Consider the following 14,723-nt stretch of genomic DNA (forward strand, 5'->3'; position numbering starts at 1 on the left):
TCTGGAACATAAGAGGAGCTTGCAAATTTCCAGAACAAATTTTGAGAGCTAAAAGTCAGTCCGATCTGTTATCAATACCTTCTATCAAATGTCAACTACTTTAATTTAAAAAAAGGCAAAGGGATCAAATATGAATCAAAAGGTGTAGAGAAGCATTTATTAGACATGATATTGCATCACCAGAACAATCACGTGGCTCATCTTTAACAGCAAACGTATTAACATATCATATTGTTAACAAAATGTCCAAGATGTCTTTATGTTTCCATTCTTTGAAGTTTTAAAGCACAAACAAAACAAAGATATTGTAATTTGTTCATGTACCTGGAGAAAATGGTGTGCCTAAAATGACCATTTTTCAGTCCTGGCTTCCATTGATTTGATCAAACCCTTTCCCATGACCTGGAAGTCCTCCAGTATTGCGTCGATGTTAGGAATGGTTTTTGCCTCATCTCCAGTCACTTCCACGCTCCTTGCTGATAGCTGTGATGTCTTTGAGAAAGGGAAAAGTAAAACATCATTTTAGAGTGGTTGATGCTGATGTGCGTGAGACGAGGAGGATGGCGGCATAAGAGACACTTGATGCAACAAAGCAAGCTGTTGGCAGGCAAACATTAGTTTACTTTGACATATCTGAGGCTTACCTTAAAGGGTGTTGGCATGAAGGCCTTTGGTTTCCATAAAACTGCAATCACTGTTCCACCATGGGGGTCACAGAAGAAGAGGGCTAGGTCTTCGAAAGCTTCCTGAAATAAATTAGGTAAGCTGATAGAGTAGACATTCAGGACAAAAGTGAGACAGAAACTCATTTGTTGCGATAGCCAAAGGTCTATTGATGACATCAGTTGAGGTTTTTTCAAAACAGAACCAAAAAAACATGAGAAAAATCAACTCCTCAGTTAAGTTTAAAGTTTACTTTCTCCACAAGTTGTAACACTTTTACTTCTTCTGGATAAACTAGGCCATCATCTACGGTCATGACTCCTCATAATTGGCTAAGTGTAGACTTTTTCATACACTGCAAAAAATAAGACATGTATTAGCTTCACAACATAGCCTGTGTCCTATTTATCACACTAGCATAGGAGAAATAAAGAAAGAGAAAGGCCATATTTATTCAGATTGGTTAACAACAAGGCAAGACCCTGGCCATGAAACATCCTTAGTGGGTTATGTGAACCAGAGTGTAAGGAGAAGTTGAAGGACATGATCATTAACTGCAGTTGAGACTAATGTTGACTTTGTTTCTAAGAAATCCATAACTTTTGTGAACAATGCAAGCCTGGGTATTTCGCTTCACTCTATTTGATTTTTAATGTCAGGAAGCTGCTGGACGTCACATAGAATTTAACTTTGTTCTTAAATAGCCTAGGTGCGACTTGCGTGCACAAATTCTGCTGCACAGCTTCCACATCCTGTGTCAACAAGGTATCATTAACACAAGATTATCCCCAATAGACAACACTCACTCTGAGCTCTGCCAAGTAGAGGGACACAGGGTTGTAATCAACAACAGGCAGGGCTCCTCCAGACTGGGACATACTGCCAGCCACGGCGCCCCTGCGGAAAGTGACAGTGGGGGGGTCCACTGCCTGAACGAGTAAGGGAACCTGCTTGGGGTTCAGGTGAATCAGCACGTCGTAGGCATCCAGCGGTGGACGCATGACCACCTGCACAATCACAGACAAATGCATCAAAAGGCTTAAATATGTAATCCTAATTAGATAGTAGGATTTTTATGAAGATAACAGTAAATGAGACATTTAAACTGCTCTCTACTAACCCTGACATCTTGTATCTCGTTGCTGTCCATCAACTGATGTTCCAGCAATTTAAGACTCTCTGCTGCCACCATCACCACACGCTGCAGCATCTGAAGACAAACACACACAAATTACAGCCCTTTAATGGTTATTCTCGGAAGCACTTTAGATATTCTGAAAGGTGATTTAATATATAACCCCTTTATTTGTGGTTTTACAGCAATCTTTCCGGGTGTTATGAGCACTTTACAATTACATATTACCGTATTAGACATTCAACACATTCATATTGCAATTTCAGGCCCAAGGACACAACGGCGGTCAAGGCGGGGTTTGACCTGGTGTTCAACGCATTAGACCACTGCACTACAGCCGCCCCTATATATAGATATATAGAGCGATATCCAGCAATTGTTGTATTACAAAGAGCCGCCTACTGTATTTTGTCAAAACGTTTGATGAAAGCACAGCCATATGTTTTTTGTATTAGTGCAAACACTTACTTACATATACAGCTGGAACAAAACAAGGTGGTATATGGTCATGTGCCAGTGATTGTGACTTGAAGAAGTAAATGAATGTAGGTAAAGGGCTAAACTGAATACTGGCTACACACAGTGCACATTAATCTGTGCCTTACATGGATCTAATGTTTAAGGCTTTCCATTATACAGCAAGAGACCCCTGAGCATTAGCAGTTTTTCTGGTTTTACTATTTGTAGGTAAAACTTTGAGTTAAATTATTTATTTATTTTACACATGATTGTATTCTATAAACTACTGAAAGCATTTCTCTGTGTTGGAATTCAACAAACACTGGAATGGCTGCCATGCATGTAGAGATAGAGATTTAAGAAAAATGTGGGGAGTTTTTGTTATTTTTGACAATATAAAATCAATGCACGAGTTGTACAATTATTGTTCCTTATGAAATTCAACCTCGTTCCTATTCCATTTGCAGTATTTTAAGCTACTTTTGGGTCTCAATCTCCTTAGGCTTTGGTTAAAAGGTACTTAAGTAGTTAAAGCGACTTTCTTCCTACTGAAAGGTTTTCCTAAAATCCATTTTTCCCCCAACGATTTAAACTAGTTAGACTCTTACGCTAAGAACTTTTACAAAATAGTTGTTTTTTGGTTTACAGTTACGAGAATAAAACCCATTATCGTTCATCATGGAAATGTTAAATGCAATTTTTAAAACCTACTATGATCTATTTGTGGTTCAGTTATAAAGCATGATATGTGCAGAGCTAAGAAACATATCTGAAGTCATTGTCATGCAAGTTCTTTTCTTGGTAGAAATCATATTGTGTGTTTAAGAAGGAACCCAAATGTTGTGTTTTCCAACTCCGTCTGCTCCCTAGTGGCCGTTCAGAGGTATTGAGACAACAATAATAACACACTGAGCCAGGATCATTCACTCACCTCAGCTATTTGTTTTAAAAACATTTTTGGTAGTCCTTGAAGTTTTTTTGTGTATTCAAAAAGAACTGATATATGCATCCTGAGCAACCAGATCAATTACAATTGAAATGATCCTGAAAATTGAGAGTAAATATTGATGTCTCTGGGAGGACGTCACAGACCACAAAGTTCCTGTTCCCCGCCGCCGGTATAAAGGAGGCTGCTGGGGAAGGCTCAGAGTTAAAGTCGGGCTTGCAGAGCGAGTGAGGTGGTATACCACAGGAAGTTTATCTGGGTCAACTACGCAAGATGGGAAGCTGCCGTGTTCACCTTTTCTGTACACTACTGTGTGCCACAGGACTCTTCTACAGCCATGGTCTCATCCAAACAGGGGGCTACAAATCCAAACACTTAACTTATTTCACTACGACAGGGGACAACAATGAAAGGGAACTGGTGAGCTACCTCCCGCTAGTCTCCCAAAGCACAACTGATAGTCAAAATTCTTCAAAATGCTGTTTTTTATGTGATGTTCTGGTGGTATTCTCAAATTCCTTCAAGTAATTCATACCATTTCTGCCTTTTCAGATCAGTGATTTACATGGAGTTTTGGAAAGACTACAGAACAATCAATTTCCAACTCTAAGAAAAAAGCATGGCGATCTGCCTGTGGTATGTAATGCAACAACTCAGTCCATTTCCAATTATCTAAATCACTTTTTAAAAAAAAATTTAATCAACCTATTCAGTCCGTTTAGGTGCTTATTATCTTTCAGTTAAACAATATCTTTTGGTGTCATATATTTTCAGTGTGATCCAGGAGACCAGTGTGCACTCAGAAAAGGCTCCAGGATAGGGAAACTATGTGACTGCTATCTGCCGAGAACATGCAACTCTTTTTTACTCCGTTGTTTGTGATTCTCTTTGTGTTACTCCATGAAACAAACAGGGTAAAATAAATCTATAAACTTGTGATTTATTTGATGGCATATTAGTATTGGATTTGATCTTTTCTTCTGCAATATGCATTTTTTCAAATTCAGTAGAAAGTCCTTTTATCTATTAAATGTGTTGTCGTGTGAGTTGTGTGTTTGTGTTTAGTTCCACTGACCTGTACAGTGGGTCCTTTCTTGGTCCACATGGATTGTTTTTTCTCTTTAGGCGTAGCTATAAACATGACAGGCAGAGACTCCCTGGAGGCCAAGAAGTCATTCTTGACCTCTGTGTAGTCGCTGACTGCACGTAACAGATGTGTACAACAATTTAACATTGCATTAAAGTATTTCGGGTGTGTATATAAAAATAAGTCAGATGGGTATTTGTTTGCGCCACACCGAGGGAAAGGAGGTTTGTGTGTGTGTGTGTGTGTGTGTGTAAGAGCTTGCCTGCAAGCTGATTGTTGAGGTTGACTATCAGCGGGTTGTTCCTCCAGTCAAAAGAGGCGAGCAGATGAAGGAAACGAAGGAAGCCAACCTGGGGAGAACTGAGAGACAGAAAATATATTTACATGACCTACTGAACGAACAAAGGGAGGGGAAAAAAACCTTGTGTCCACAAATGAGACTAATGAGTTTGACTGTTTGTTAAAAAGTAGAACTGGTAGTTACCCAGGAGGAGTAAAGGGTGCTGGCTGCAGGAAGAGCGACGCCACCAGCAGGTCTGCTGTGTCCTCCGTGATGTCTTCACTGAAGAGCTGAGCCCCCAGCCAACGCTTGGCCAAGCGACAAACTGCCCCGAAAGACGGGTGCTCCTGCTGGAGACTAACAACACCAACATGATATGTATAAGTTGGAGCAAGAAAGATGCGTGCAGCGCAAGCTAAATAGAACAGGAAAGAGGCAAAAATATATTGACAAAGGTTGAATGAAGTGAAAATATAGAACCAATAAAAATGTATTATTATATCAGCAACATGGAAGGTTAAAAATACTGTGGTAACCTGTAAGAGCACAACAACCCTGCTTTCCAAAACAAACAGACAGATATTACTTTGTGTTACTGTTTTAGTTTTACCCATGCAATGTGCTGGTGAGTAGAGGCTTGTGAATGGTGGTCATCTCCAGAGCCTGAGCCTCCTCACTGTCCCTTACAACCAGCAGCCCCTCTGCATTTACACTCTCCCTCAGCACTTGAGGCTCCCGATGGTAAGCAACCTGGATGCGGAACACCAAGCCATCCTGGATGCATAAAAATAATGGGATTAGCTAGCATAAATAAATGAATGCGTAAAAATACACTATGACAGCAACTTTCCTAGACTAAAAAAAACACAGTCAAGTTTACAAACAAGTTTGCAACCTGTACACAAACTCAAAAATATACCTTCCAGACATCTAGGTGTGTAGGGCAGGGCTTGCATGTATAATTATGGTGCTTCTTGAGTAACTCTCCCATGCGGATGTGGAAGGCAGTTCGGATGTAGCGAATGGCTAAGCGGTCATGTGGCCACTTTCCACTCCCCTCCATGTGACAGATCACTGCAAAAGCAGAGTTACCAATATTAGTTTGTATAGCAACATGAGTTCCAACAGCTTAATATCTATCGTTAAGGAGCAATGGGTATTCCTACATTGAATACATGGGGTGTCATTTAGGAATTTTGAAATCAGCAGGTAAAAAAAAAAAAAGAAATGAAAGAAAGTTTGAGTGAAAATTTCCTTAAACTTTTTCAATTGCAGACAATGCAGCAATTACTTTAAAGTAAAGATGAAGACTTAAACTGATTCAACAAGAGTTAAAACTCCTAAAGAAGTTGATAGTAGTGGTAGGTCTTTACCTTTGATAGGGGTGATATAAGCAGGACAGGGTTTGCCTTCTTTTGGCATCAATGATCTTGAAGTCTTTTCTCTGTCAAAGAAGGAATAGTCCAGCTTGAGTGGCACAGGAGGAAATACCTGCAAGGCACAAATGAAATGTTAGATCAGTCCAAACGTCAAAATCATAATTGGCTATATTAATTCAAATGATGAAAAATTGCTTTTATTTCAATACTACTACCATAAGAGCAGTATATGTAGATGTTAAGAAACAAGAACTTTACCTGTGTGTATCTGAGTGCAGGGTGGGCTCCTTGCACTGCTGTGACGGACAGAGGCAGACCTTCCAGCCTCCACAGTTTTCTGCTCAGGTCATCATAGGACTGAACAACCAGTAAACTCTCCTCCTCTCCAGTACTAGGCACCTGAAGAACACAATACACGTCAGTAACTTGATGTATGACACATGATTATTACTATATCATGAAACAGCAACAACAATATCCCTTCTGGTGGACTATACCATTAAAAAAATAATCAAGAAACTCCATAATATACATGTAGTATACAATATATAAAATATACTCCATCAAAAACAAAAACATTAATTAACAATACTTAATTAAATACAAATAAAATACATTTAAAAAAAGATGCAGGATATCCTTTTGGATAGACACAGCACAACAAATGAAAAACTGCATTCAGCATGTGTTTAATGAATAACAATGTTTTCTAAGCCGAAGCGATTTGGCATTACCTCACTTCCCGTTTTAATGACGTCATCCAACAGCGCCCCCAAATACCGAATAGCGCTTTCGGGGATATCTGCATGCCTGGTGGATAATAAGTATATTATTTTCTTTAAAAAAAACGAGGTTGCAGGAAATGCATACACACACTCGCATCACTTTAAATCTGTTAGGACGATGCCGTAGTGAAACTGGTCGCATGTTGGGTTATTATTAGCCCAAAGACCGATATTTGCGAGTAGAGGTGGTGCTAAAATTAGCTAACGCTAGCTTGCTAACGTAATATGCATTTTCAGACATTAGACCTCTGACTGAATAAACAATGAAGCGTGCAAACAGGAGACGGAGCTCTGTGTGGGACTGCTTTGAACAAGAGGGAAACTTTGTCCGCTGCATGAAATGTGACGCTAAATTGAAGTACTGCGGCGGAGCCACCAGCACCATGATGAGCCACATGAGCAGGCACCATGCGTCCACCGCATCACCGGACGAAGACGAGAAACCGGTCATATGCAGTGTTCAGAGCATCGAGGAGGAGAGCACTGCTAATTCGGACATAATGCAGGTTGCCATTATGTCACCCAACATAAATATCATGACTGCCAACCCAACGGAGCGTGACTATGGAGAGAGGAAGCGCCTGAAGAGGAGCTCTGTGTGGGACATTTTCGTCAGAGTAAACGACGAGGTTCACTGCACGATGTGCGAAACGAAGCTAAAGTACAGGAGCAGCACCACCAACATGATGTACCACATCAGAAACAAGCACCCGGACACTCTGTCCAATGATGGTGGGTCAGTCGCAGCACACACAGAGGTAACTGAGCTCATCTCCAGAATGATTGAGAAGGACATGCTTCCCATCAGCGTGCTAAGTGGTGATGGTTTCCGTGAGCTACTTGCATACACTGTGCAAAACTATAAAATGCCATGTGCTGGAGATATCACACGCCTTATAGAAGGACATTTCCAGGAGAAGGCGGAGGAGCTTCTGGTGCAGCTGGGTAAAGTTGAGAAAGTGGCTCTCACTGCTGACTTCTGGACAGCCCTCCCATTTCAGAGATACATTACAGTTTTCTGTTCATTCATAACTGAAGACTGGCAGGGCAGGTCAGTTGTACTGCAGACACAGAAGCTATCATCTGACAGCCACACTACTACAGACAGTGTCACAGAAAGGCTTTTTAACACTGTGCAGTCCTGGGGTATTGCTGGGAAAGTGACTGCATGTGTTCATAACAACACACAAGGCATTTTGTCAGCCCATGCGTGTCCCCGTGTCACATGGGATTATGCTACTTGCTTTGCTACTACATTGCAGCTGGCAGTCAGTGAAGGGCTGAGTGAGGATCTGGTCCGCATCATCGTTGCTGCCGGGAAGCTTGTCAAACACTTCAATCACAACTTGCAGGCATATGAAGCCTTGGAGCAAAAGCAAGTTCAGATGTGCCTGCCACAGCACAAGCTTATTCAGTCAAGCAAGGCTAGATGGGACTCAATCTGTGATATGTTTGAACGATTACTCGAGCAACGGTGGGCAATCAAAGCGGTGCTCTCTGATCGTGCTGTCACCAACAGACAGGAAGCCCAGATGCTTGAGATTGAAGATGATTGCTGGCAAATAATTGAAAATTTCACACCTGTGCTTGCAACTCTAAAATGGGCGACAACAGTGATATCTGCTGAGACAGAAGTGTCCATTTCAAACATTTATCCGATCACATTCAGCCTTATTCAGACCCATCTGGTGCCAAAAGAAAACGATGTGGAACAAGTCTCAGAGTTCAAGCTGAAGGTTCAAAAGTTACTTCAAGATCACATGGAGGTAGGCATACACTAATCATATTTTACTGACTGAAATATATTTTGCAATAACTTTAGCATAACAGGTGCTGAATAACAACAACATTATGATAAACTATTTGCATTCCATCTAAATAACTAGATACATTTCATTGTATTGTTCGCAGGTTGACTCTAACGGCCTCGCCTCCAAACCAGCTCTGATTGCCTCTATGCTGGACCCTCGTCACAAACATCTCAGCTTTCTGACGCCAACAGGGAGACTGTCGGCAAAGGTGAAGCTGCACGAACTTGTTTCAAACTTAGATGTGATAACTACTACTGTGGGCCTAAAGGATGAACAGCAAGACATCCTGGTCACACCCAATATTAGCCAGGTGGCAGCTATGCCCTCCCAACAGAGAAGTGACACCAAAAACACCATGATGTTGCTCCTTGGAGACAACTACAGTTCCTCCTATGCCACAGACTCTGAGGCTCAGGTAGATTACTATTTGAGAGACATTGCGCCCTCATTGGACATAAACCCTCTTGACTGGTGGAGGGTAAATGGACCAAGATTCCCCAAACTGGCTACTCTGGCGAGACACTATTTGTGCGTACCTGGGGTATCACTGCCGTCTTTATTGTCCGAGTCTGGGCAAACATTTGCAGAAATGCGTACAAGACTGGGCCCAGAGCATATTGACATGATGATCTTTGTAAACAGAAATGCATAACTTTATGACAGCCTATATAAATGATAGAGTATGGTTACTGTATGGCAGTGTTAGGTTGACTCCTTGATTACCGTATTTTCCGGACTATAAGGCGCACTTAAAAGCCTTACATTTTCTCAAAAAACAACAGTGCGTCTTATAATCCAGTGCGCCTTATATATGGATTACGGTAATTCTGGTTGTGCTTACTGACCTCGAAGTGATTTTGTGTGGTACACAGCTCTCACGGCGCTCTGTCAAAATGTTTTAGTACGACTTTGGTAAACTACAAAGCCGCACCGCTTGCAGCATTACGGCTACCGTAGTCAGGAGCGTCGTGGAGTTGCACCAAATGGCACCCGTCAAGAGACACGCTTACGACGCGGACTTCAAACTCGAGGCTATCAGTCACGCAGTAGAACATGGGAATAGAGCAGCTGGGAGAGAATTCAACATTAATGAATCAATGATACGTATTTTACGTGTTATAACTGAACTCATTACTGACTTATCTGACTGTTTTGTTTCTGTTATATAATTAATAATTATATAATATGTATCCGTTTTACGGCATGTAGAAAAGGAGTGTGTAGGAGAGCGACATGCGGGGTGGGCGTGTGTGTGCGGAAGAAGTAGTTTTGGGAAAGTGAAGATGTTGCCAGGTTGGCTGCGTTGTCGGCGAAGACAATAAAAAAGGATTACTCCAGCTCCGCTGTTTCCCCCTCCTCTTTGCTCAGAGTGTCACATACCCAGCTGCTCTTCACTACGGTATAGAGCATAACAACGCTGGAGGTAACAACATTTCGCTTAATGCGCCTTATAGTCCGGTGCGCCTTATATATGAAAACATTTCGAAAATAGACCATTCATTGACAGTGCGCCTTATAATCCAGTGCGCCCTATAGTCCGGAAAATACGGTAGATATTTCATGAGTATGTCAGAAGGAGCTGGTAGGTACTTTTCCACTGTTGATGTGTTATATTGTAGGTGTAAAAGACATGAATGTTCTTGAGTCGACAAGTAGCGGGTAATATGTTTTGTACATTGCCGTTAAGAACACATATTTCAAATATATTGCCTGACAATAGCTTACAAATCAAGTTGAACTTCAATTAAAAAACAAATGAAGAATGAAAAGCACTGGTACCTTCCTTTGTACCAACATAATATGTGCAAGCTAGAAACTGACTGACCAAACTAACCACTATTATTAACAGAACAAATGTGTCTATTGTGTCTCATGTTAAGAAAAAATAAAATACATACAGCTGTAGCAGGTGTGTAATGATCTGTCTGGGGACCAGTCGTTTTTGGCACATGCTCTCTCCATCCCACAGCACCGCTTCAGTGATGGCACCGTCCTGGAATCGACGCAGCTCGGAGCGAGAACCCCACAGCTGACGGAACTCGGCCGACTAGCAGAAGAAGCACTGTTATTGTTAACCATAAAAGAAGCCTTGCAACAAAAAAAATGATAAAACACGATAGAGAAAGTTTATATTCTAGCCACATCAAACAATTGCAAGTTGTAAATGAAAAGTACAATAGTATTGCATTTATAAACTTTTCGAACAACCATGCTAGATTAAGCATATGTGAAAACTTTAATCCAAGGTATTCAGTAATCAAATACACTGTATGGTCAGCACAATGTAGCACAGAGTACAGATACAATACAGATGGACTTTGCAGCATCTCTGATAATAAGACATGCACAAAAAAAAGACAGGTGAGGATACCTTAGGGCTGTCTGCAGGTGGGCCTCTTTCCAGGACAGAGGCTGCCAGCTCTGGCCTTAAGAGCAAACCGAAGCAGAGGGGAGGTTGGGCTTTGTGTTTTGGGGCTTCACTTTCCACAGACCACTGTGATAAAACAAAAACAAAGCATGCTAAATTCAGTCATTTATGATTTTAAGTTATGTTTACATGTTTTTTTTTACTGCCTTTTGTAAGGCATGTTCAAACAGCTTGAGTTAAAAACCTTAGTGTTAAACTAGTAGTATTAGTGCTGATTCAATCAACAAGTGTGCCTGTTCTGCCAGTCGAGTAGGGATCAGAATCTTTTAAGTTCCCATCCCTACAAGTGGATTAAGCCAGAATTTGGTAAACACTGAATGAAAAGGTTTCGTACCTCAGGGTCAGGAGAGAGGGAGTGGGTGAGGAGGCTGATCCTTTGGCCCAGTCCTTGCTGCAGCAGTGACAGAATAAAGGGGAGCGCAGTGTGGACATAATTCCCACTGTGGTCCATCAACTCACTGAGGAGGTCCAGTTTCTTACAGCTGGACTGAAGCTTTACCAGCTCACACAACCTGAGTAAAAGATGAAAAACACAAAACAGATGATGTGACCGGAAAACTAACTTTGGTAATGAAAGCAAGCAGTATTTGTCCAAAACGACATTATTACCCAACATTGAGGTGATAGCAGGGTTTGAACTATCTTTACACAGATACAACAAAGGAGTAGTTAACACATGATAAACAGTGGCTAATGAAGTCTGCGTGTGAGAATGTGTAAAATAAAAAAAACTTCTCATTTAGTAAATAGAATAGTAACTGGATTTAAATTGGAGTTATTTTAAAGATCCATACTGGAACACATGGTCGCTTGTCCTTATCATGGGTTTGGGGGTCATGAGGAGGCCGTGGAACCCATCCACCGTGGGGTTGTCCCAGAACTGCATCGACACAGATGCCTCGTGCTGCAGCTGAAAACCAAATTATAAATAGTCAATAAAGTGCTGTTTAATCTCACTAGGGTTAAAATGATCTAAACCCATTTGTTTTTACAGTACTTACCTGTTTGTAGGTACAAGCGGTCATGTCAGCACACATGTTGAGATGTCCTGAAGGGTCCACAAACACCACTTGGAAAACATTGTGGAAATCTGCCATAGATGGCTGTAGGGAAAAGAATAATAAGAGGGGGAAATTATGATTAATTGAGGATGTTAACAAAAGTGTGGAAAAACTACATGCAATGGTTTATAAGCCTTACAGCAGAAGAGTCAGGATCTTTGGCGAGGCTAATTCCATTCACTGTCAGGTCCGTAGTAGCTGAGGGTTAGAATTAGGAGTTGGGTAAGTTGAAAGATAGTCCAAAGAGTAATAAGCTAATTGCTCTAGGTTGAACTACTGAATATCATAACGTGTATCATGTTTAGCTGGTTTTAAATCGTCTTACCCAGGAAGTTCAAGGTGTTTCGAAGCAGCTGATAGGCTGTCATGGAGTTACTGATTCTGTGAGAGTTCAGCAGATAAGCCAACAACATTGAAGCCAGGAATCCATTGAAACAACCAGTGCCCTACAAGTCATTAAGAGAGTAATACACAGGTGAGGTCAGAGCATTGGTGTCAGAATACATATAATAATGTAAAAAGATCTCAACAGGTCAGAGAACCCTTTCAAGCCTCCTACCTGGTCGAGCTCTCTTTGTCGAAGCCAGACTTTGAGCAAGGCCACCCCATCTGTGAATGCAGAGCACTGGGAGCCAACAGCAGAAAGAAACTGGAGGTGAGGCCTGGGCAGTAAATCCCCCAAAACAGAGCTATTGTAATGTGGAGTGGGAGGTTCGGTGCCCTCTGCAACAAAGAGGACAAATATTTTTTAATTTGGATTGTTGCTGAAAATGCAATCCTGAATAAACGTATGACCATTATGATTGAAGGGGACGATTACATTTAGATGAACAATCTTACCAGACTGAGAGGTCTGCAGTCCAGTGTACCACTCTGTCCGGATATTGTTCCTCTGCGGGTGGAAACGGCTGGGCTTGAAGAATCCAGGAGGTGGACAGGCATGAACATGTACAGTGAAGCTGGAGGAGTCTTTACCTGAAATATCAAACACCAAACAACATATATCATCACAACTCCAACTTTAAAATACTCTAAGCAAAGAAAATGTACTCCTGGTTAAATCGACACAATAAAAAACTAAATTGAGATAAAAGATAAATACCTGGAGGTGTCAGCAGCAAAACAGGTCGGAGTCGATTGCCATGGAGACAGGAATAACGCATGCTTCCAATTTCTGAGGAAGATGCAAGATACTGTGCCAGGCCTGCCAGGTAGAGAGCCCTTTTCCTCGGATACCTCTGGTTCACAACATCCTTTGGATGGAGGACATCCTAATAACAGAAAGACGAGGCGCCAGAAAACATCAGTCTCTCTTTCATTATAATGACTTTATTGTTATATTGCATTCAGTACTTGGTAAGAGCACATTGCTTTCAAGGCTTCAAGTGATGTATTAAAATAAAAAAGGGGGCAGGAGACTTACAGCTGGGATTGTGACAGCCAGGTCTACCCTGATGCGTGGTTTGGTGCAGGTGCCCAAGGGGTAGCTGCCGATCAGATCCACAGAAGCAGGAGGCACCATGTGGAACTTGCCCTTCGTTGCTTTGGGCACCAGAAGGAAAGGGACCTTAACTTCACTGGACAGCCATGACAGGTCACTTACCTGAACACATAGGGAGATTAAGTAATAAATAAGGTTACATGTTTATGTGTGGGAAGTTTTGCCTTTTCACTAAGCTTTGTTTTTAAGTTGAAATACTACATACCTCAACCTCTGGTGATTCTGGTACAGTCTGGATCAGCATGGTGACTGTCTGAATGAAGGAATCTATTTGCTGTTTCTTGCGCTCACTCAGGGCGACCTCTTTCAGCAACTCTTCCATCTGTTATTGGTGATAGATTAAAGACACAAGAGTGAGAAACATTGTGTGTTATTGGTTGACATGAGGGACAACAGGCTTCACTTTAGTCATAACCTCATCCCTTTCCATGTCAGAGGTCTTACCTGCATCTTAAGCAGGCTGCAGTGAAACAGGCTTTCTGCCTCTTTCAGCTGGTTCAGTTCCTCTGCTGAGGGAGGTCTGTACAGATCACTCCGGGACAGCTTAACCGGGTGATAGACCATCTCCTCCCCTCCAGCGTCTTCAGGTTTGCTCCTTTTAGCTTTACAGGGAGCATCGTTTTCCTCCTCCTCATGACTCTCTGAGGGAACCATCTGTAAAACAACAACATGCAGTGGCATCAACACCAGCTCGATTTTATCCAACTTTTAATTTTATAACCAGTAAGGAATAATAATCAGGGTATAACATAAGAACTGGGCCTATTAACTAGTCGTTATTGGAGCGTTAATCCTGTTGTTTCCAACTTCCAGAAGCACTGAATTTCTATTATTAGAAAGTGCATATTTTAGTCTCAACAATAGAACGTAGTTGCCAATATGTAGGCAAAGCATGCAAGCAACACCCGTGTAGCCCTAGGTAAAATGCCTCGTTTGTTAACCAAACGGTAGTTAGCCACCTAGCAGCTAAAATCATGGCACATGTCGGCAGTCTTACCTCTGCTGGCTCGTCGGCAACTGTAAGCTTCTTTTTCATGTCTGACCTGATTCCAATGTGAAGAAAAATCCGGTATTTTGAAGTTTTGATCAACACTGCTTTCCCTTCATAGCGCTCTCACATGTGCACAGGGTCAGTCATACATGCTACAAAGAAAAATATTTCCCTGATTGGTGGAAGAGTGGCGGGGG

At 41.6% G+C, this 14,723-nt stretch overlaps 2 protein-coding genes and 1 long non-coding RNA gene across 3 annotated transcripts; 2 read left to right on the plus strand and 1 right to left on the minus strand.

Annotated features, from left to right (window-relative positions):
* Nucleotides 1–131: 131 nt before the first annotated feature.
* On the minus strand, nucleotides 132–14,664 carry nol6 (nucleolar protein 6 (RNA-associated)). Its single transcript, XM_063897782.1, has 26 exons — nucleotides 14,533–14,664; nucleotides 13,980–14,189; nucleotides 13,741–13,857; nucleotides 13,458–13,637; nucleotides 13,137–13,305; nucleotides 12,875–13,009; nucleotides 12,594–12,757; nucleotides 12,360–12,480; nucleotides 12,174–12,232; nucleotides 11,975–12,076; nucleotides 11,768–11,883; nucleotides 11,308–11,485; nucleotides 10,917–11,039; nucleotides 10,444–10,592; nucleotides 6,684–6,759; nucleotides 6,208–6,348; nucleotides 5,944–6,061; nucleotides 5,490–5,644; nucleotides 5,181–5,344; nucleotides 4,775–4,927; nucleotides 4,553–4,650; nucleotides 4,279–4,403; nucleotides 1,784–1,873; nucleotides 1,470–1,670; nucleotides 645–746; nucleotides 132–492 (listed from the first exon to the last, which is right to left on the minus strand). The coding sequence occupies exons 1-26, from the start codon at nucleotides 14,569–14,571 to the stop codon at nucleotides 343–345; spliced, it is 3,435 nt and encodes a 1,144-aa protein (XP_063753852.1). The 5' UTR covers nucleotides 14,572–14,664; the 3' UTR covers nucleotides 132–342.
* Nucleotides 3,568–5,623, plus strand: LOC134873882 (uncharacterized). Its single transcript, XR_010166998.1, has 3 exons — nucleotides 3,568–3,623; nucleotides 3,756–3,839; nucleotides 4,762–5,623. It is a non-coding gene; the product is annotated as an uncharacterized LOC134873882 (long non-coding RNA).
* Nucleotides 6,589–10,668, plus strand: LOC134873881 (E3 SUMO-protein ligase ZBED1-like). The gene is made up of 2 exons (XM_063897783.1): nucleotides 6,589–8,500; nucleotides 8,646–10,668. The coding sequence occupies exons 1-2, from the start codon at nucleotides 6,998–7,000 to the stop codon at nucleotides 9,195–9,197; spliced, it is 2,055 nt and encodes a 684-aa protein (XP_063753853.1). The 5' UTR covers nucleotides 6,589–6,997; the 3' UTR covers nucleotides 9,198–10,668.
* Nucleotides 14,665–14,723: the final 59 nt, after the last annotated feature.

Source organism: Eleginops maclovinus, chromosome 12, assembly GCF_036324505.1.
Source record: "Eleginops maclovinus isolate JMC-PN-2008 ecotype Puerto Natales chromosome 12, JC_Emac_rtc_rv5, whole genome shotgun sequence".
NCBI classification, from domain to species: Eukaryota; Metazoa; Chordata; class Actinopteri; order Perciformes; family Eleginopidae; genus Eleginops; species Eleginops maclovinus.